Raw genomic sequence first — 24764 nt, 5'->3', positions numbered from 1 at the left:
AATAATAGTTATATTGACCTTTATTATTAGAAATTTTAACATAATTATAACGCTGTTTCCTACATTATTAAGACATTAGTATTAATAGAAAGTTAAATGAATTAGTATTAATATACCGAAAATTAAAATTTATGGACACACTACTGATCAAATTAAAATAAAGGTACCAAAATCAAATCAATCAAAGGTGATCAAATTAAATTTAGTGGTTAACTGTTCAATAATTTCAAATAAGGAAAATTGTCACTATCCTTTCTATACTGATAAATGTGCGACAAGGTCAGAATTCCTTATTGCCAAGTCTCAAGAATTTTTGTGAACACACTCTCTCGAAATTTGGATACATCGCAATTATAAATTAATTCATTTCAACTTAAGAACAATAGATATTACGTATTTCTTTTGGCAAGTGATTTATTATTAATTTATAATAAGAAAAATAAACTCTTTCTACGATAGTCTTTCAACTGCACAGAGTACTTTGACAAAGAGTATACGTCAAAGTGACATATTAAAGTTTGTCAATTCGCTATTGTCTGTGGATTGGAAGTTTATAACAAGTTGTCTACATTTTCAACTCATCAATCCATATTTACAGACGGTTCTAAAAACGAATCGAGAACATCCTTTGCTCTATACTTACCAAGTATCAGAACCGGTCATGGAACTAGAATACATAAAGAATTTAGTATTTTTTCAGCAGAATCTTTGACTATTTTAAATGCACTTTGTTATATAAAAGATGATAGGGGCAATTGCAAAAAATGGTTAATTGTCACAGACAGTATGAGTGTTTTAACTGCTCTTCAAAGTAACAAACTACATTATAAAACCAATTATATCATAGATAGCATTAAGCAAATATTATATGAGCTCTCATTGGAGTGTTATGATATTATTTTATTATGGACACCATCACATATTGGTGTTTTCGGTAATGAAAACGCAGATTTCCTGGCAAGAACTATCACCAACAATGACATTGGCGTTGTCAAGGATGTTGCCATACCTTATTCCGACATTCTTTCTATAGTTTACAAGAGTTTTCGTCAAAAATGGATTGAACAGTGGCAACTTTCGCTAAAGACCAAGGGTAATTGGTTTTACTCCATTAACAAAAATATTCATTCCTCACCCTGGTTCACTAAATCTAGAGTTTATAAAAACCGGAAATTTTACACACTCCTTATACGACTTCGTTTTGGTCACGCTAGATTCAATAGTCATTTGTGCCGAATGAAAATAATTGATTCAAATGCATGCCAAGAGTGCAATAACAGCAGTCAGACCCTAAATCACATATTTTTCGAATGTTCCGCTTATAATATTCAACGCTTGGTCTTTATTGATAATTTACTGAACATTTACAAGAAACCGGAAAAAATCCCGCGCGACATCCAAGACATGTTAACTAATTTTGAAACATATATACCTATATATTTATACGTTACCTCGATATCGATGAAACTTTAAATAATTGATACAAGGATATGGACTACGGATAAGACTTAAATTTTGAACACGAATGAAAACATAATAAATAAATATACATAAGAATTGGCCTTTGGCCTCATCACTTGTTCAAATATGAAGAAGTTTAAAAGTAGACTAGGCTGTACGGTCTAAGGATCTTTGCCTGTTCCATCACTGAAAAGGAGATGGACGAATATGGAAAAAAAAAAAAAAAATGTCTGTGGATTGTCCTATATATATTTTATTTATCATTCATCACCAAGGAACATAATACTATAAAGAATTCATCACAGTTCTAGATATACCAGTATTATCATGTTTCTTGACATATACTAAAAATAGAGGCTATATTTTGATATTATTAATTATTTATGCAAAATGAGCTTTACATTAAATATTTTCACATTAAATTGTTGGTACGTTTACCTTACGTATACTTTATCAATTTACCTTTTTATATTTTTCCTTTATCCATGCGAATAACAGTGGAAATAATTCTACGTATTATTAATCTAATTTTAGGGGTATTCCAGTGGTATCGAAAAATCGACAGGAGCGCATGGAAGCAATTGGCAAATATCTTCAATCTAGTTCTCATAACATTGTTTGTTTGCAAGAAGTTTGGAGTGAAAATGATTATTTAATTTTTAAAAAAACTTTAAAAACTGTCCTTCCATATTCACACTATTTTTACAGGTACTATTTCTTATTTTACTAGAAATAAGGTAGTTTGGATACTAGCACTATGTATTTTATAACAATTATAACGCATAGTAAACAAAACCAAAAAACTATGTTAGAAAGTACATTACAATGACAGTTCATTGAGCAATTTCGTACATACATCCTGAATGATCCTATTGTAGTACATAAAAAAAGAAAAATTGCTGAATAATGTGATTACTTATATGTAGGTCTTATTTTAATAAGATCTGGTTTTCATCTTATTTGTGGCCAATAGCTATGAACAAAGGAGTTGTTAATAAACTTAAGGAGGTATTAAAAACATTATAAAGTTATTAAAAAAACTAATCTGGTGTAGTTACAAAACAGATTGAAAGTGGAAACTAATTGATAGTTTCCATTTATAAAATGTACCTGTGTGACTTGAACTTTTATTACATTAATATTCATGCATTAAAACTTATATTTCCTTAAATAAATAATATGCAATATGTTAATATACAAAGGTAGAGTGATGTTTATTTTATTTTTTGTATTTTTTCTTTATTTCTACAGTACTGCAAACTGTATTTACTATGTCTAATGACTCTGTATACATATATGTACAAAATATTATATCTAATAATCAATTAACTAAAATAATTCTATTTTTACATTATCTCCCTCACTTAGATTCTTCATTTAAGTAGTACAAAACTTCATGACATAGTGTATAAAAATGGTAAATAATATAATCAATGAACTTTTTTTAGTGGTGTAATGGGTTCAGGATTATGTGTGTTTTCCAAATGGTTGATACAGGATGTATTTTTCCATCAATGGCCACTCAATGGTTATATACATAAAATCCAACATGGTGACTGGTTTGGTGGTAAAGGAGTTGGTCTGTGTAGAGTAAGATGCAATGACAAGCTGATTAATATCTATTGCACTCATGTGAGTACAAAAAAATAAACTTTTTAATTATACTAATGCCTAAGTAATGAGTTGGGTAGGCATTTGTATAAAATTATAATAATTATATTATTTAAGTTATAATCATTATTTTGTTATAAAATTTGCCTGTCTCATAAATAATTATTATAATTTTACTATTACATGGCCAATCTACAGCTGATTCTAGTATACTCATGGTCACAATCATTAACTGTCTATTTAATGTTTTATTAATTAACATTTTCTTGGATATCGTCCATATTTGTTGGAACATTAATTGCAGTTACATGCAGAGTACCATGAGGATGACATGTACCTAGCACATAGAGTACTGCAAGCATACTCAACTGCTGAATTTGTAAATTTGACTACTTCGCCAGCTGATATCTCCATACTTGCAGGGGATTTGAACACTGGACCTGGAGATTTGTCTTATAGGTAAAATAAATTACTTTAGCAGGTAATTAACATATCACTTATAAAAATGTCACTGGAATGACAAATAAACAGAGGACCCATATGTTGGCAAGTATTAACCATCGTGACATCATCATGTTGTCATTCCACAAGACTAAGGTGTTATGCCTCCATACATAGCTTACAAAGGAAGTGAAACACAGGCTGTGCTATTTTTACCTCTGGTTTTGAATTTTGTTTGTAATAAGTATTCTTTTATTATACAACAATATGTTTGAATTTTCTAAAAGTTTTAGTAAAGGTTTGTAACTCTTACTATTTCAGAATAATTACACAGTTACCGCAACTCCTTGATCCCTTTGATATGAAATGTGAAGGAAGCAATCCTGCCATCAATAAGCCTTCAGGAACATGTGATGTTGCCAACAATAGTTACAGCAATCAAAAACAAATAAAAGAATGTCCAGAAGGAAAGAGAATAGATCATATTTTGTTTCATGTGAATTCTGCATTGGAGGTAATTTTATATACTTTTAAACCTCTAACTTCTCACTCTTCTATTCTGAAACAATCCATTGTAAAAACATTCCCAATAGAAGTTTAAAATTCTGATACAAATATCTGTCTGCCACTGGAAGAAGGACATTGTTAATAATCCATTATTAACAATGTCCTTCTTCCAGTGTATATAGTATAATACAGACTAATGGGGCACTAATCTCCAGATTAGTGCCCCATTAGTCTGTATTATATTGGTTCAACTTCTATGCAACCTATATTGTCCTAGAAACCAAAGAGTTTAATGCAATGTGAATTCATCATCACCCTCTACTGTTATGCCATGGACACAGGCCTGTACAGAATTCCTTTATCACACATTAAAATATGTATGCAACATATATATTTTTAATTCTCCTTTACAGGCTGAAATAATAAATTTTGGGAATCCTTTGGAAGACAGAGTACCCAATCAGCCATTTTCATACTCAGACCACAATGCTGTCTCTTTGGAGATATGTTTAAAACCTGTTAAGGATGCGAAAATAGGTGAAAGACAGTACAGTATAAATGGTTCGTTTGATACGACTGTGGCACAAACTATCAAAGTTTGTCAAGAAGCAACTGAAACCATAACAAGATCAAAGAAACTGTTTCTTACATCCGGCGGTTTGCTGTTTATGTTTCTGATAGGAACTGTAGGATTTTGGCCAAATAATGTGTTTTATGATGTAATTAAAATTGTATTAACTGGCTTTTGTTTCTACTATCTACTAATGGGTACATTATGGAATAAAATAGAAATGAATAGTCTCAAAGCTGGACTTAGTGCTCTAGAAAATTTCAGTAGGACAAGAATAGAGCCCATCAAAGAATAAAATGAGATACAATTGTTTTCACATACTAATAAAATGGTCAGAATTCAAGTACGTAAGCTATGTCTACGAATTTTATACGCTTGTAATATACTTGAATTCTGGATTGCTTTCCTGTACAAACAGGATACATGTAAATTGTAGGCTTAATTTGCTCAGTGGATAGACCAACATATGTGGAACAACAAGGCTGTGCTTATTGTAAAATTGCCTTAGCTTATAAGACATAACATATCATTTATAATGTTTATACTACATTACAGTTTCATCCTGTTTAAATGAGTTAATAGTAACTTTTTCGTACTACCCTAACGTTACTTATAGCTAGTAACAATTGATTTATGAATGTATCAACTATAAAAATATACATTCCTTTTTAATAAATTTTTATAATTATAAGTATAGTAAATTACAAATAAATGTAATTATTGCTTTTTAATTATTCAATAGGTCAAATAAATAAGCAGTTGTTTATAGACTATCTTTATATTTACTTTGTAATCAGTATTGTAGTTTTAACTATCTCTTTTGTGTCGTAAACTTGAGATGATACAAATTCAAAATATCTTTATTCATGTAGGTCTATTACAGACTCTTATGATATGTGAAATCTACCGTCAGTTAGGAATTATTTCGAGATGAGAAGAACAGTCCCATATAATAAATACTAAATGAACCCCAGTAGACATAATTATGATAATTTAATTATATAGTTTTGTTATGTACTTGAATGATTTCAAGTTATTATTAGTTGCTACAAAAAAGGAGAAGTGCACCATTTCTTTAACAAAGTTATTTTACTGCAGTATAAAAAATATTTTAGTGTGATGTCCATATTTCCACGATTGTTTACAGCTCGTATATCTATACAGCTTTATATCATATAAATATATTGTTAGTTGTAGTATCAATAGGGTCTAAGAACAAAACTGAAGAATCAAGGACAATAAAAAGTATATAAAAATATATGTAATTTTTATTTCTAAACTTAACAGACCTTTACAATACCTTCTTGGTAATATAAAATAATATCACATTAATAAAATATATACAATATTTTATAGTCATTTATTATATACATTTTTATAAGTACTAGATCATGGATACAATTTTAATATAACTTTACATTGGTACACAATAATTAATATTTAAATTATCCTATTACTAAATTACAATATTAATAAATTTAATAGCACGTAACATACTTTGGTAGTAAGTAGTTATAATGTGTACTTTAGGTTTTATTTAAAGTGTGTTAAGTACAACACGATTTGGCATTTCTTTACATATTCCAAGTGAACCAGTAGAGGCCCTGTCAAACATGTGCAATATCAACTTGTCCACGGGCATTTAGGACTCATAGGTTATCAGTTATGCATTTAAAATAAAATAATTCATTACAACTCAGATTCCATCAATATAAAAATATATACTAATAAAACTATGCATAAGCGAAAAAGTTCATTTATTTATTTTTTTCGTAATAAATGCAATGACTGATAATCCGAACTCAATATAAACAGCTGAGGCTTATGAAAACAGGATATCTTTATGTGATATAATCCATAAGGATAATATGGCATAAAGACGCGTTTTAATATTTTCAGTGATTCAATATTCTTTAAATTATTTCATCAGTAACTAACACAATAATCTGTATTTTCTTCTTAGATAAGTAATGTACGGTAATATACAAAAAATTGCAATAAATTTTGAAGTGCTTAGTAATTTTATCATATGCTTCTTACGTAAGGTACTTGCGTGAGTAAAACTTACATGTGTAAAGACGGGTAAAGCAGATATCATATTTATACAGAATGTATAGTAATAAATACATAAATAACAAAATTGAAATATTAATAATAATAAAAACATTGAAAATTATTTAAGTGCAATTTTTTAATACCAACTGATTCTTTAATTGCTTGTGAAAATCAATATATAATGCAGGCATTAGGGGTTTTCAGTATCAATGTTGTGATGTTATCAAATTGTATATATGTAATTAGTTATCACTAGTTAAAATCACATACCTTTACTAATTACAACCATCGATACAGTGATGATTACAACAATAATTTTAATCTGCTGCAAAGCAAGTTAGGAAAATAAATTATTGTTAATTAAAAAAGAAAAATATTGTACAACAAGGAATGTATGTACAGTTACATACTAAATAGATCTTAATCTTGTAGTCATAAGTGCCAATAAGCAAAAGAAGCCAATTGTCACAATATCACATCACATAAAATATATCGTTACTTCATACTTTTGGGTTGTCATCAGATAATTGCTCGTCAGAAACATGAAGTAGTGGTTCACTTTCAGAATTCGTTGAGTCCGCTGTTAGGGAGGTGTGTATAGAACCATACGTGGTTGGCCTCACCTCAACAGGTGGAGGTTCTGCATTAACTGACAGGTTGGGAGCAGAACTAGAGGCAGCCTCCTCACTCACAAGTCTTGAACTTTCGTCATACCCCCGCGCCATGTGATACATGGATTTCCCCCTGAGTCTTCTACTGAATGAGCTCCCTGTTAATAAAAAATAAGGTATGAGAATTTCATCTACAAAATTTTTCTTTGAATACGGAAACCATATCCGATACTACTTAAAAATATGATTTCTGTAAATAATTGCAAAATAGTAATTACACTTTCGTAGTTGCTTACACAATTAAATACAGACAAAAAACTATGTTTGGTCAACAATCAATTTTCTAAAATCCATTGTAATAATAACTGGTAAACTCATCATGATGTGTTAACTGATTGATCACTGTATTTATGCTCATTCTATCTTCTACTAACCCTTCCAGTGTATATTATTATAGCACAGGTGTATACCTGTGCTATAATAATAATAATAATAATAAAAAAAGAAAAACCTCAAGACAATATACACAGCACCCTCTAGACCCACATTAAGCTAGATAAAACTTGTGTTATGGGAATTAGATATCTGATACAAGTACATAGATATTTTTTTTAGTAAATACATACTTATTATACATAGAAAACACCCAGATTGAAACAAACAAACATACTAATGAATACAAAAGTTTATGCCATGCGAGGAATCAAACCCGCGACCATCGGAAGTAAGGCGGTATGCTAAACCGCTAGACCACCGAGGCTTGAGGGCCTCCTTTATCATAGAATGATTCATCAATACATCGCATTTAGATGTCTGTTAATAACATACCAACTACACCCAGATGCTCAGATATATCCCTCTTAACATCGGATACGTCCCACATGGCTAAGAAGGAACCGAGACACGATGGAGATTGGTCTTGTTGCGATATGAACTCCTTGTACGAGAAACTATAGTGGTGGGCGATAGCTGCCAAGAACATCTCGATGCAGATGAGAAAATCCTGGAACACAAGTTTAAAAAAATAATATTTTTGTTCACATAGCTAGCAAATGCAACCTCTTTTTTATATTCGCCTGATTATAAAGAAGAGGTTGCAATTACTGGATTTTTGTATAATCCTTGTTCAATATAATGCAATATGTCAATTAAGGGCTATCCATAATACATACAATATCTGTATAGAGAATGAGTAATATAAGCCATAAATTATTAGATATATTTTTGAGACAACAATTCTTATTGTAAACCATAGCTTAACACATTCTGATTAAGTAATTCTTATCTACATCAAAATTTTAAGTTTTTACCTGTAGCTTTGATGATATAATTTTTATCTTGTCTTGTTCAGATATATCAAATATTGTTGATATTACTCCACAATATACCAGAATGTTAATAATGACACCTTGGCTGTAAAGAATTAACAAAGTTAGTAGTCATATGTGTATATTACATAATATGGGGCATGACATCTTAATCCTCAGGAATGACAACCCACGAGTGGTATCCCAGGTGTCACATGATAATGTGATATCGGTAGTGCCGTTCCTGTATACTATAGGAGATGGTTACCGCCTTATCATCGGCGGGCCGTCAGCATGTTAACTATTCCGATTACATAGAAAAAAAGAATAATATGTGAAATAGAAAGTAAAAATGGTCAATAGTCTACAAAACAAGTCGTGAAGTAAGTAGATTATTGTAAAAATCTTTTATATGTATTATGATATAAAACCACTTACAAAAATGAAAAGAAGACAACAGCTTTTATACAAAGAAATTTTCCAATTGGTTTAATTGGCTTTAGTTCAGTTCTATTAGCTCTGTAAAAGAGAACCAAACAATACATCGCCACAAACTGTGAGAGATTGTTCACAGCTATCATGTATGGAAATGCAACCTTAGGGCTGAAATCACTCTCCCCATATACTCCACTTAACTCGCATATCATTGATATAACTGTAGTTATAGGTCTTACTACTGTATATTGGAGGATACCATGTTTACAGTTATGTATGAATTCGCTGAAATTCAAATACAATAAAATAAATTATTTATCGAATGCTTTTTGCCCACTTAAACTTTTTGTAAAATAACTGCCATTAAACTGTTAGAAGAAATTGATATTATATTTTAATCCACTACTTCGAACTCCCCTGCAAAAAACAGTAAAAATAGAATATACATAATGGTATGTCTACAATCAATGCATTGTCAACTAACAATATTCTTTATGAAGGTGTTACTACATTTTGTCAAGAATATTTATTTATTTATATACATACTCTTTATTGCACCAGGAAAATTACATTAATAAAATTAATAGAGTAATTAAAATTAAGAGGGTACAAAAGGCGCCTTATCACTTATGCAATCTCTTCCAGGCAACCTTTGGGTAGATGAGACAAGACAAAAGGTGGGAGGTGGCACTACAATAGAAGAGAAAAAACATAATAATAATAATAGAATATATTAATTTTAATGAGTCATGAGACCTACCACATCTCATTAATTAATTATGTTTAAATCAATGTTTCCATCAACAAATGTTAGAAATAAATTTAATAAACCTGAACTTACGACCTATGCATAAAATGACGTAAGATATTGTTGTCACACACTGACGTCAGACATTTTGCACAGAAAAATTTAGTGTAAACATGTTAACAAAACAAAACAATTTATGTCGTAATCTTATGTTTATACAGAAGAAGTTGGTAATATATTATCTTTTCATTAATAGTCTGTTAAACATATTTTAATATATATATACACTCACCTCAACAAAAGGGCCAACAAAGTGTGACATTGTGTGACCAACTTGTCACACTATGTTTTTCCCTTTAATGTGTGACCTATATTATGACTGACATTACCTATTTGTATAATAAGAAATATTTCTTCAGAATATTTATTTAATTTATTATAGTAATATGATTGGACACTGAAATACTTACCTACCCATCTCCCATGGTGTTAAACAACATAAGGGAAATATGTGATACACCTGTGGCTTGCTCTCTAATATAGCTTCTAAGTCTTGTCCATCATTTAGATAGTTCAACAAATATTTCATAAAGTTGTAAATCACATATGCCTCATAGCATTCTCTAAGAGAGTCCATATAAATTGACTGCTCTGGAAACTCTAGACCAATCCATGCATTGAGAGCATATATAGGCACCATCCATAGTATTCTGTGGATGAAAGTAAATAAATTATATGAATATTGTAGGTTTTTTTCATGTCTGCCTAAATCCATATATTATATCTCAGTGTTTTATATTTTTTGGAAATAATTCAATTAATCATTTGAATCAATAGGTAGTCTGTAAGTAGTTTTCATAATATATTGCATACATTTCTACAGCACGATAATTTTTTAGTTCACTTTCACAACTATAAAACTAATCTATATTTGTAAAATAGTACAAAATATTTTTACAGACTTTAATGTTGTCAATTTTAGATAAAGACATTGAACAAGAAAATATCTCAATTTTTTAAGTAGTACAGTAAAAATGTCTAATAGTATAAACATATTACTTAAATAAAAAAGAAATTCATGATTTTATATAAAAGTGGCACAATCTTATATCTTTTTATATTGTATTATATCTTTATATATTGTACACTAGTGTAATAGTAACACTTATTGAACACTAAATTTAATAGTTCCAGTTGTTATTATGTACTATAATAATAAAGTCAAGTAGTATGAAATATTTTATTAAGGACTGCTTCTGTGATCTAGCAGTTTACCATAAAGCTTTACTTTTAATGGTATCTGATTTGATTTATTGTAAGATGCAAATAGTTGTATTCATGACTATAAGTGTTTGTATCATTCTGGGTGTGTTGTACTCTATAATACATGCTTTGCTTAGCTTAGATTAGGAATAGATGGTGCTGTTTGAATTATACTGGTATATTATTATTATTTCGAATCTTTATGAAACAAGCTTGACACAAAGTGCTAGAATAAACTAATATACACATTGAAGTTAACAAAATTGGATAAAATATGCACAAACTGACAAGAGCCAAAATGAAATATATGATATTTAGTAATCACCACCACACATTAGACTGTTTATTATTAATAGATATATGTATAAAGTGAAGTATACCTATTACATTAGTCTTAATTTCTTCTTCATACTTACATATATTTACTGATCAATATATAAAAGATAAAAAAGAATGTATGTTCATAAACAAAAAGTAATATCAATATTAATAGTATCTAATTATTATATGTTGCTATTTCAGCTATGGTACTCACCTTATAATATGTTTCTGTAATGAAGGCTTAGTATAATGGAATATATGTTGAGTAATCTGCCATATAGATATAGGTAGAGCAAGGAGGACAAATCCTCCCGCGATGAGAGCTCCCTGGTCAGACTTTCTAAAGCCATTTTTTATTGAATGAGCTACAAGTATGGGCACCAATACAACAACTAATATAGCATAAAGCGCAATTACAAATGGTCTAATCCACAATCTCCACTGGCTAAAGAATGTTATTATATGAGATGAACACATTTTCGAGGTTGTATGACACAGCACAGTTAATATTTGTTGTAATTCTGCTGCATCGTAGTACGTAGAATTTTTTTATATCCAAACAAGAATAGAATATTTCATAAATAAAATAAAATAAAATATTTTCTAAATTGTTGACTTTATTGACGTTGTTGACATTGACAGTATATTTTTTTTGGTTCGGTTTTTCCCTTTATAGGGAAAGGCAAAAGAACTCAGCTCATACAGCCAATTGACAGTATATTTTTTAGTTTTTACATTGACAGTTATTTTTTTATTATTATGTAGGATTACGGTCGTGGTAATTATCTTTTAGCCTAACAATTAAATTGACAGTTCTCAGACAAGTGCACATAAAATTCAATATAGTGCTAAATCCGAAATCCGTGACTGAATTGTTTTTTTTTATACAATGCCTTTTTATTCTTTTTACATTAGCTCTTAGTCGCAATTTCGTCTGCATACATTTTCATTAAAGGTAGTCTATATTTGTCCATGTAATACCAAATTACATTAGGATCTAAGCTAATACTTCAGGCCTGCGCAATAAAGTTCCTCGTTCGAAAAAATACTACTCCCAAATCGATGGCTAATTGAAAGAATTTGTTATAGGTTCAATGTTGGCTGAATTCGGCAGTATATGATTGTGAGAAAAATCGAGTGGCTAAAATTAGATCTAAAGGTCTTCTTTAAAAGAAGAATCTTGTTCAATTCAACCCCAAGAAGACACTCGTGTCTCCTCAGATTCAAGACACTCTCTTTGACATATCCAGTAACGTTCCTTGACGGCCTCTAAAAAATTAGGTGTGCTCAGTAAGGTGGTATTGATATACCACCTTACTGAGCACACCTAATTTTTTAGAGGTGATCGATGGCCTATTGATTTCAATTATACAACGAAGGTATCTAACCGCATATGGAATACTGTTTTCATTTGAGCGGGAGCACCACTGTACCAGCTACTTCCATTTGACCGCATTCAGAATTCATTGGTAATCAATAATCAATGTCTTTTTGACAGACTAGACCCATTGGCCCTGCAGCGAGATATTGCATCCCCGTACATTTTATCACGGCAAGTGTTCTGAGGAATTGTTCAGATTCATACCAGCTGCTAAGTTTCACCACCGTACCACCCGCTAAAAACTAAAGTACTGTCTTTACCATATGAATGAAGGACGGTTCCAGAATATGTGTGGGTTTATAGAAACTTTGTGCCATGCGATTAATATATATATATATAATAGACGCAATGGTATTTCCGAACGGATACGATATTGAAACCTTTAAGAAAAGAGCTTATTCCGTCTAAAAAGGCAACACACTTGCAAATCCTCTGGTGTTGCAGGTGTTTATGGGCGGCGATAATCACTTCATCACCAATCAATCATTCCATCAGCAGCATCAGCATCAGGTGAGCTGGTGAGCAGCAAGCTCGTTTGTCGGATATTCTTATATAGCTAATGTTGTATATAAACTTTTAAATATAAACTAAATTACTGTAAATTTACATCGAAATTCGTTCAAATCGTTTTGTGTGACAGAGCCACAAATATCCGTGCAGCAACAACAGATCCATCCATACATCTTTATAAGCTAAACTTATTGGATCATAATTATTACGAAGTTGCATTATGTGAAATAGTAAAAGTATGTTATTATATTTTTGTTTAAAAAATGTTAAGAAATATAACTTTATTATTGAAATATAAAGCTTTAGTCTTATATCAAACAATATTCCGATATCTGTAATCTGTAGTTTAAACATGGTTTTAGTTGTAGGGTACTTTTATTCACAGTAAGTACTGAAATTTATTTGTGTGATCTTCTAGTATATAAATAACATTATCGTTTATCATCCCTTTAATATCCGAACAAACAACAAGAAAAAGAGACATTATAGAAAATCATATGAGAGTAAAAGAGAGAAATCTCAGTCAAATGATGTCTTCAGGTGTCTATTGTGTTGCTATATAAAAAAAAAAATCAAAAGAAATCACTCTCGGGTTTACAGGTGTATGGTTTTTTTACAAAATGGGTTTTTTGGTTAATAGTTTATAATTTTATTTAGTATCAATAAATATTAACAATATTAAGTGTTAACGTATTACAAATTCTATAAAAGTTAAGTTATTAGTGAGGTTCTCGAAATTGTGTATTTACAGTTAGACGTGTAACACGTATTTTGTGCATCGAGTTCAGCATTGAATTAGGCCACATAGCGATCTCTCCCTAAAATACCGCTGTTCGGGTTGTCGACGTATCAACCTAGTGTAAGTTTGTAATATAGTGACGCGTTATTAAATTATCTTTAAGCTATACTTGATCTAAAAGGGATATACATTGGATGTAATAGATAACGTTTATAAATAGTATATCGCTAGTCGATAATTCATATGTTTTCGTAAATGGGTCACCTCGCCATTCTTCCGAGATTCTAATTGTTTTGTGTTTATTACACTCTGGGATAATATTAAATGTTATTGCTTTAGCGTTACTGTGTGTTTAGCTATATCAGTGTTTACGTTTTCAATAGTTTCGGGAGGCGGGAGAGTGATGTTGAGACGGATAGCGAGCTGGTAATGTGATGTCATCAAAAGGGGAAACAGAGGCCGATTCTGGCACCGTGTCGCCAAATTTACCTACAATCAAAAATGAACCGGTAAATATACCTATACTTTATAATCATATTCATGTTTCTTAAATTTAGAACATTAACACATTTTCTTTTTATAAAAAAAATGTATGGAACAATCAGATTCAGCATTTTTTTTGCTTTGGTAAATCTATATTAGGTTAGGATAATAAAGCTAATGTACATACATATTTTCTCTACTAATCTGGAATGCATTTTGTTATGACCTTGTACAATATCATATATTCAGTACTTAAAATATTTTAAATTGGTATATTGATATCGGCAATGTATAATATATAACAACTCAATATACATATATCCAGAATTATTGTATAATATTGAACATTATGTTAAATACAAGAAAAATAAGACAATAAAAAGAAATAACTGTGACAAAAACATTAATAAAAACTATAAATTTTTAAAATAATATATATATATATATATAAATACACCATTGTATGTGTAAAAAATATATAATAGGTATTGAAAGACTTGATTATAATAGGGAATAGTCACTGAGGTAATCTGAGTAGGTAATTGATTCAGTAAATAATCAACATTCTAATTATTTTAGAGATAGTCTTATAACTTTCAGTGTAAAATCAATTTGTTTAATAGTTCTCCCTATTAAGATATCTTCACAAATTAACATCTGTCTAGTGAAAAAAAAGGTTATCTTACAAGATATCTAAGCTCAAAAATTATTAAAGTGCTATACTTTTATTGTTTATAACTACCATCACAATGGGATTGATTCTATTAGAATTTAGAAACAACTGATAAATATTGTTTTCTTGTGTCATTTTTGTAAAACTTTAACTTATATGTCTATATAATAAATCTAATAATTTAATTATGTAGGTCCAACATCTTTAGTTCATTTTAAAGATCGTTTTGTTACATTAATAAAAAATTATAGTATATTTTTTTTCATTATATATTATATATTATATGACTAAAAAGCAGAAAGTGAAAAACATTAGTCTGTTTCAGCAACTTTTATTTGATTATATTTATTATTATTATTTAATGTTATTTGTTATTGTAAATATCATTATATTCAGAAATTTTGTTACTTCATCTAGCATAGCCTGTGTCTATATTTTGATATAATCTGTCTTCATGTTGAATTTCACTAAGACCTATTTAACCTTTGAAAGTAACGAACAGACAAACAGACCCACTTACCACATTCATTTTATAATACTAGCATGAATAATAACATGCATTATATGTAGAAATGTTAAGCATTCATTTGTAAGTTTATAAATAATATTTAATAATTTATTTACTTAACAAATGGAATAATTATTGTTATATTTTCAACTTAGGTTTTTGTAATAATTTTCTTGTGGTCTATATTATGTTTATTTTTTTAATAATTTTGGTTCTAGTTGCTCATATCACATTTTTGTTGTTTGGCTCTCTTTTCTAACATTCTAATTTCTTGCAATTTTTAGGTAGCTACAGCTAGCAGCAAGGAAACTCCGAAAAGAGGTGGTACTTTATTAAAATGTACCACATGCAACAGTTTTAGTACATTAAGTAGTCGGGCTTTAACAACACACATGGCGCAGTGTTCGCCAGACAATAACAATGTGGCGGCAGCACAAAACGCGGACGCCCGTCCGCACAGAAAACTATTTGAATGTGATGTGTGTAATATGAAATTTTCAAATGGCGCTAACATGCGTCGACATAAAATGCGGCATACAGGTGTCAAACCTTATGAATGCCGAGTATGTCAAAAAAGATTCTTCAGAAAGGACCATCTTGCTGAGCATTTCACAACACACACAAAGAGCTTGCCGTACCACTGTCCTATATGTAATCGAGGGTTCCAGCGCCAAATTGCCATGCGAGCGCACTTTCAGAATGAACATGTTGGACAGCATGACCTCGTCAAAACTTGCCCCCTGTGTAGCTATCGTGCGCCTACTATGAAAAGTCTCAGAGTTCATTTCTTTAACAGGTATTATATATTACCATTAATAATTTATCATGCTTATACTTTATAAATAATAGATATTTTTAATGTAAAACTTCTCAACAGGCATGGCATCGACTTAGATAATCCTGGCCCTGGCAACAATGTTTCTTTCCTTGCTGCTGGAATAGCGAATGCAGCCTATGCTGACGGTACAATGGACCCTGTTGCTATGAATGCGTTAGGCGCTTTAGGCACTGGTCTCTCGGTATCTGTTGCCCCTGCATATTCGGATAGTGGCGAGAGCAATGGAGCTCGCTCGGTTGATAACGCCACTCCCCCCATGCATTATCTGACTCCACATGTGGAAATATCTATGGCTGATAACAACGAAACATTTTCTCCTGGACAATCTAATCACTTGGGGAACTCAGGTAAATATTTTTATAGAATTGTAACAAATATTATAGCCAAATATATATATTAATTGTATTATAAAGTAGCATAATATTTTAGACTTCCAAGCTTAAAAAGATTCCTTATCGACACTCATAATGGTATATTATAACAAAATAGAAATACTTTGCAAGAATATCAAAAAATGTATTTTAAATTGGTAATAATAAAATTGTTCCCTTATTTTAAGCATATGTTTTTTTTTAAACTATGACAGCCCTAACAATGCAATGTACATAATTTGTTGGAACATCACACACTACGAATAGTATTTAGTATGTGAAATAAATAAAGTCCTTACTTTGTTCAATTAATTCCTTATAAACATACTTACTTGAATCCTATATTAATTATACATATTCCACCAACTGATGAGACAGATGCGCGCATGAATGGTGAGGGTCCCAGCTCTCCTCAATCTGGGGACAGTGCCGTAGCAAGCAGTTCGCTGTCTGCAGGTCTACCTACCAACATCACTCCGTCAATTACATTGATACCTATTAAACAGGTGAGTGCTATTCAATTTAATAGTACGTACATATATATTCTACTAACTATAATATAGGCTATAAAAAGATAACGCATTGAACTATATTACACATACTGTGCATTCATATTATTGTACCAATGGTCTGCGTTAGTTTCGGTTTTCTGCTTTACCCTGTCACGAAATTTTTTATTGAAATTGTATTTGATAATTTAACATTTTAGGAACCTAACACTCAAGACGAATCAGGTTCAGGTGAAGTAAAGGAAGGCGAAGCTAACGGTGGAGATAAGCGCGGGGTTTCCTCGAGTTTATCTTCGTTGATAAAGGTGTCTCCGCTAAAGAGCCTTCTAAGAGAAGATTTACGTAGGCGTATATCGGCTCGCGGACGCGCTAGAAATTCAAATGTGCGTATCTGTTTAAATATGTTCATTTTCATAATTAATCAAAATCAATTATATGTTTGTTTGTATTGTCTTTGCTAATCTCTCATTCGAATTAGGCGGCGGCAAAATAATGATTAATGATCTATAACATTTAAGTTAGTTTTAATATTTGAATGGATATGATTTAATTCAATATGATTTTTTTTTCAAATATAATAGCGATACGTAATCGTTGATGTAAATTTTTACTTAAATTCGGCTACTCATATTACCCATACCTACGATATAATAATACATAATTAGAATTGTTAGATCACTATAAAAATAAATGCTTTCGTTTACTTGTTTTAAAATTAGAAGTAATGGTCATAAGAAATATAATTTTATGACTAATGGGATAACACTAATAACGCCTTGTGTCGACCGGGCGTAGTAGAAGCGTGATAATGAACTTCATACTTTAAGATTATATTCTAATCTTAAAGTATGAAGTTCATTATCACGTTTCGCAATATTTTATTTTTAATTACACATAGAAATGAAACATATCACCATTAATGATAAATTAACTTGAATACATTTTCAGGCCTCCCGGGCGTCTCCTTCGGAAGGCGGCGTGATCACCTCCACCCATGGCGAGGCCGCCATGTTGCCGGCCTCACTCGTATGTACATTTTGCGCTATAACATTCCCGGACTCTACACTATACTTTCTACACAAAGGTTGTCATTGCGACTCCAATCCGTGGAAATGTAATATCTGCGGCGAACAATGCTGCAACGTGTACGAGTTCAACTCCCACCTGCTTAGCAAGAGCCATCAATGACTGTTTGCAGGGGGGCCGTTCGACAATCACTGACTTCGTGTTTGATGATGCACTTTTCGTAAAATATTGTGTGCATAGTCCGTAAGCACTTCAAATATATTTCACTTTTCTATTTCTAATCTAATCATATATACATATCATACTTTTCGAAGTTGTAATGTCTTTATTAACTATTTTTCTCTGTTTTTTGTTGACTCAATCACTTCAGGCACTGTTGGGTTGAAGTGCTTCGAATATGCTATACGCTGAACGTCCCCCCGAAGCTGTTTTTGTTTTAAAAGTGCAAATTACGTCAAGGTATATTTAGTGGTTATAATTATAGATAAATGAGCGAAGATATTTATATGGATATTTTAGTACTTAATTGAAAAATGGGTATATTGAGATGGTAAATGAGAAATTACGATATAAAATTAGGAAGTGCTCCTTATGGATTATTGATAAAATTATGAATTTGTTATCATGAGTGTGCCAGGGCATCACCTCCGGCCGGGTCCGGCTGAGCCGGGCAACTCCTGTTTGTGATCAACATCTGAAAATTCGATAACATTCCAAATTATGACGTATGCATTCCATAATATGTGAGATTAGAGTCTTTGGTGGGGGCAATGTACTTGTTGTTTACCCTATACTAGATTGTGTTTTATTTCGATTTACGGTACTTAACTGTATATTACCATCATTAATAATAACAAAATTTTAGAGTATTTTTGGTGCGATAGTGAATTTTACAAATGTTTAGATTGTACAAATTAATATATTTTTACATTTCACTGTTGACAAGATGTTATAGAAAGGCATAGCCTGTATTTCCGTGATTGTTTATTATTGTGATTGTGTACAGACATGAATTTTAAATTCTACATTCCGTTTATTATTTATATTTTCTTATTGAAGTGCATGTAATGCAAGTCCACGACTAATACTTAATGTACAATTTTAAAATATTTTGTTGTTGTTATTTATATTTCTAAAATATTATATTATTTAAACCCAAAATGTACTTAAAATTTTTATCTATTCTATTTACGATTTGATCTTTTGATGTAGGCGCTTTCTGTGCGGAGTTGATAGGTTCTATGTGATGTGTATTTACTTGAAAAAATTACACTTGCTCAATATAGCTCAACTACGGAGCATGTAAGTTTTTCTGCTCCCACAAAAGCATAATAATAGTATTGCTTCCTATTAATTGAAGTTATTAAATTAAAACAGAAAGTTTATCGTGCTTATATTGGTGCCTTTAGTAATTTATTACGTTTTATTTTATTTTGCATAATTTATGAATAGCGACTAAGTTGGCTGGTAGTAATTGAATATACAGAATTATCAAGGACCAAAACTTGGATTTTTGAGATCTCTCTACAATACGGAACATTAATTAGTTTTTTATGGTTTACTTTCTTTTTACTAAAGAGAAAGGAGTGCTCAACCTTATGGTGAACGATTGTTAAATTTATATTGATGTACAAAAATCATGTATTGTTACATTTTATGAATAAATTGTAATAATATCATGTTATGCATATATTATGTTGCAATCAAATTCCTAGCATGATCGGAGAAAGTCTACTGACGCGACCTCATATTAGTTGTAGACTTGTTGTAATTTAAATATTATAGTCATGAACTTTAATATATTTCCCTGAACCTACTAGATTGGTTGTCCTTTAGCATTTTTGTTTTAAAAGTAGGTAACCTGAGATTTACATTCCTGTAGTAGATAGTAAGTACTTAATATCGGTTGTGGTCTTGCCTGTTAAGTTTACGAATTGACTTAGATGGAACTGAAATTGTTTACCAACGAAGTTATGTATTTTGTTTTGTTTTACGACAATGGTATTAGGTTAGAAGCCGGCGCACGCGGTAGACATCCGTGACCACGGATCAAGTGAGTTACCTGAAACGAGCAACACATTTATTTATAGAGATTCTTTATTATGCTGTTTCATTGTTGGTTATATATAACGAGAATATTTTACTTCTAAATAAATTCTGCCGCAACCGCCGCAATGTAATTCTAAGTGTAGGTTATTATAAGAGCTATTAATATAAATTAACGGTAACCCCACTGGGCGCCTTTACTTAATCCGTCCATATCTAATGATAAATATTGCCTTTAATATTTAATAGAGTAATATATTTTATAGATTTTAGTTGTAATTAAGAACAGATCTAAGTATAAAGTGTTTACAGAATGCAGAGGTTTAAAGATATATAGTTATATTTATTTATCATATATTAAATTGTAGCCTGTTTTGCTAAGAAATCAAGCGTATCATGTTATTTAGCCAAACATGCAATATGTTATAGATTAATAAGATCCAGGCGCTTGATTTGTTTGTGATGCAGCGAAACATTGTTGAATTGTTCCAGTTTAAAATAAATATTTTGTGTGGTAATATTTTAAACTATATAGGTACTTGAAAGTATTTTAATATTGACCAGATAATAAAATGTAAAATTACATTTTGAATAATGTAGATATGTTTCAGTATTTTAAATTCACCTTTGTCAATTTATTTATAATAAAATTTCAACTATTCCATCAAGTACTACTTAATGACATTGTTGATGTTATTAAAATTTTATTATTATATTCATACTGTAGATAATTATAATTGAATTCATAACATGTCACTTGAAATACTACTATCAAGGGAAATTTCTTAGTATAGTGATCCTCACCTTAATACCAAATCACAGCTTACCAACATTATAATTTGTTTTAAGTTGTTGTGTATTTAATATATAAGGTAGATAAATTAACAAGGTTGGAAGCAATTAATTCTATCTTTAGACAGTATAATTTCTCTGTTACAATTTTTATGTTATATTTACTAGAGGTGAATAATAATATTTTACTAATGACTAGAATGGATACTATTTTTCAGTGAACTTGTTTAAATTATGAGTGATGTGAATTACTATATCAAATCATTGATTGTGCCTTAGATTAATATCAGTGTTGAAGTGGTTTTTGGAATTTGTGAAATAAAATATCTGATATTTAGATACTGTTGACTTTAATACTGTTTAAAAGAATGTGGCATTAAAACAAATTTGTTTTACACAGAATCTATTATATAAAATCCATAGAAAAAAGTATTTTACAATATGGCTGTTTTGCTTGTTTTTATGATAAAGTTTATTTACAGTTGATATACATTGTTCTTATCGTTTGATCATGATGATCTAGAGTATCAAGAAATGGTATATATTACCGAGTGTAGTTCTATTTATTTACTTTATAATAATTTGGTAAAGGGTCTAATAAAATATTAATAAAGTATGAGACGTAACTTTAAGAGTATCATTTTAATTTCCTTATATTTATAATTTTATTGACAATTAGTAAAATGTACAAAACTTTGTTGCTTTTAGCCTAATTTTAGCACGCCATCTATTTGGGCGTCTAATGCAGCCTCTCGAAGTATTCCTTATTTTATGGATTTGTACTTTCAGTATATTTAAAATATTGCAAAATATATTTGTATGGACACCTTGTGAATAAAATACAATTTCAAAATCAAATAGTATATTTAAAAAAACACACCATTTTAATTGTTTTAAAATGTACTTTTATTTTTACCATAGTTACTTGTACCAATATTTCTAATATACATCACTGTATTTTTCTGTTATGCAATATATACGTCTACACAGTATTCTGAATTTAGTAGCTTATAATAAATATTAGAATTTTCAAGTAGAATTTTCTCTATACATATGGTAGCTAAAACATGTAAAGAGAAGTGCTTTAGATACAACGCGCCTCTTGCGAACATTAGTCGAAACTATTGGATTGGCTAGACAAGCATCCGAAATCCCTCTAGGACGGGAAGGGTGAAATCATTGCAAACAATGCTGCAATGTGAGTTTTAAAAAATTAATAGATGGCGCTACCTACACGATACATCAATGATGTGAGATTTAAAGATGATATATAAGTTATAAGCTTTCATTAAAAAGCACGCTTTTCGTTTGTACTAATCCTAACTTAAATGGTCACACCGCCGAGCCGCAAAATTATGTCTTGTCAAAGTGATCTAAGAAATGTCAGAACGTGACATAATCTGTGCCTTAATCAAATTTACAATTGTGATTCAAAGTACATAAAAGAATATATAAAAGTTTACTTACTTTTTTAAATACTTCTTGTTTTTAAACTATAAAAGGAAACTTAATAAGCATACCCACTGGCCCTATTCCCTATATTTATACAGTGGAATGGGAAAATCGACGCATGTTGATGGCGACAACAATCCAACTTCGCCAGAGACCGATCCTGCAAAGTTATTGGAAGCAGCTCTATTGCAGATGGATGGTATTATAGCCGGTAAGAACACGAGTACAATGTATACAGAACTTTCAATTATAGTTTTCAAACACTTGCAAAACTTTTCTAGTATATATTTCAGGGCTCCAAGCTTGACTGAGTATCGAGGTTTTCATTTCCTGTTTTAAATAATATGGTATCTTATTTACAATTTTTGGTAGGACTAATAGTTCATATTCAATTAACAGTGTAGAGTGGCTGGCTAGATGGACTCATTACTACACATTGTATACCTCCCAATAAATAGAACAAAAAGAGGAGACAGTAATTTTCAAGACTTTTCTTGCTCCTCCAATTAAAACTTTAGTTCTGGAGACATCCAGAACTGAAGTTTTTATTTTGAGGAGCAATCCATTTCTATTCGAAATACAGATACCCCTTAATAACTAAGTTCAAGTCTCTTACAATTTTGATTTATGCTGTGCTATGTCCAAAAGAAGATATAATAACAATATAAACATATCATTTAACCCAATTAATAAAATTTGAATTTAAATAGAAGTTTTGCAATGAGTATTAAGCAACTATTATAAATTTTTGGAAGTTGAGATGACTGTTGGACAGTGAGGCGATTAGTTAAAATACTATAATACTGGTATTAGTGATAACAATATAGTTACAATAATTAACACTAACTACTGAGTTATATCATACAAAAGTTGGTGTTGTTGTATATTCTATATTTATGGACTCACAATTAATTGTACTAGCATCTAAGAAATGACAATATAATATTCTTTTTCTAACTATTTAAATGTAGTAGTTTTTTTATTTATCTAAATGCACCTTCATCAGTTATTATATCTGGTTACTCTTGACCTTGGAAAACATAAATTTAAAATTGCCTCTGATTCCAATTTTCAACTACAATTTGATGATTGACATTTCCTGTCAGTTTAGATACCATAATGGTCTAAATTATCTGATTTGATCTTCATTACATTCTATGTTGCCTTGTTTTTGAGTATTCTCATATTGCCATTTTGGCTATAACTACTGTGTTTAACATTAAACATTAGTTAGAAATACATATTATTTTTTTATTAACATACATCATATACATTGGAGTTGTAGTATGGCTGTTTGTATCGGTCTGGGTCTATGTATAATATGTATATATATTTATGAAAAAAAAATATCTATGTATATGTATCAGTTATCTAGTGCCCATAACACAAGCTTTAGCTAGCTTAACTTGGGTCTAGATGATGCTGTGTGAATTGTCTTGAGATTATTATTATTATTATTATTATTATTGGAGTTACCCAAATAAATACAAAAACATATATTTTGAGTCTTGAGTGACCATTGTAAGTGAGGCTAGATCGGAGTGTGCTAAATCACAAAACCTTGAGTCAACACTAACTTTCTCATAAATAGATTAGAATTTAAAATATATGCTATAATTACTGGTATAATGATGAATACTGTGCTTGTAACCTGACAGTGCAATTCAGCATACTGGTAATATTTAAAATGTAATTTGCATACCGCATAATGGTGGTGATACATGCTATGTGTTGACATGGCTGCAGTGTATTGTAAATTGTGCCAAATATTGTTCTTAGATATAAATTATAAAATTTCAATATCCCTTATTTAATACTAATACTCCTAGGTTTAAGTAGACAGTTGACAGCCTCGATGGGCTAGTGGTGTAGCACAATACCACTGTACTTTTAATGATTACTGATCCACTCTTCGCATTAACTAACCATTACATTGTTATCCATAAAAAAAATTATACTATACTAAATGATAATTAATTGTATTGAATGTGATGTGTGAAGGGAAATGTTAATAATAATAGGGAACCTTAATAGTTACAATGGACTTAAATAATTACTGTTCCTCATATATAGGTATATCTTCTAAATACAGACAGCGATCAGTA

At 30.3% G+C, this 24764-nt stretch overlaps 3 protein-coding genes across 4 annotated transcripts; 2 read left to right on the top strand and 1 right to left on the bottom strand.

The window, feature by feature from the left end:
* The first annotated feature begins 1700 nt into the window (after positions 1–1700).
* LOC131854781 (putative neutral sphingomyelinase) lies at positions 1701–5250 on the top strand. Its single transcript, XM_059205935.1, has 6 exons — positions 1701–1889; positions 1996–2169; positions 2910–3093; positions 3377–3531; positions 3835–4027; positions 4434–5250. The coding sequence occupies exons 1-6, from the start codon at positions 1852–1854 to the stop codon at positions 4884–4886; spliced, it is 1197 nt and encodes a 398-aa protein (XP_059061918.1). The 5' UTR covers positions 1701–1851; the 3' UTR covers positions 4887–5250.
* A 635-nt stretch (positions 5251–5885) lies between these two features.
* Positions 5886–11954, bottom strand: LOC131854773 (transmembrane protein 184C). Its single transcript, XM_059205921.1, has 6 exons — positions 11546–11954; positions 10218–10457; positions 9003–9284; positions 8568–8670; positions 8086–8260; positions 5886–7415 (listed from the first exon to the last, which is right to left on the bottom strand). Exons 1-6 carry the CDS (start codon positions 11806–11808, stop codon positions 7147–7149), a joined length of 1332 nt encoding a protein of 443 aa, XP_059061904.1. The 5' UTR covers positions 11809–11954; the 3' UTR covers positions 5886–7146.
* Positions 11955–13825: 1871 nt separating this feature from the next.
* On the top strand, positions 13826–21823 carry LOC131854764 (zinc finger protein ztf-16). 2 transcript variants are annotated; one of them, XM_059205906.1, is made up of 7 exons: positions 13826–14081; positions 14345–14470; positions 15910–16421; positions 16503–16810; positions 17213–17340; positions 17544–17726; positions 18292–21823. In XM_059205906.1, the coding sequence occupies exons 2-7, from the start codon at positions 14396–14398 to the stop codon at positions 18529–18531; spliced, it is 1446 nt and encodes a 481-aa protein (XP_059061889.1). In that variant the 5' UTR covers positions 13826–14081; positions 14345–14395; the 3' UTR covers positions 18532–21823. The 2 variants fall into 2 exon arrangements, with proteins under 2 accessions (XP_059061889.1, XP_059061888.1); XM_059205905.1 differs by having other exon boundaries at positions 17204–17340.
* Positions 21824–24764: the final 2941 nt, after the last annotated feature.

The sequence above is a fragment of the Achroia grisella genome, unplaced genomic scaffold, assembly GCF_030625045.1.
Source record: "Achroia grisella isolate CSIRO2021 unplaced genomic scaffold, CSIRO_AGI_Agris_v1 utg1245, whole genome shotgun sequence".
In the NCBI taxonomy this organism is placed as follows: Eukaryota; Metazoa; Arthropoda; class Insecta; order Lepidoptera; family Pyralidae; genus Achroia; species Achroia grisella.
The sequence above is the reverse complement of the archived record's forward strand: the minus strand, read 5'-3'. Positions and strand labels throughout refer to the sequence as shown.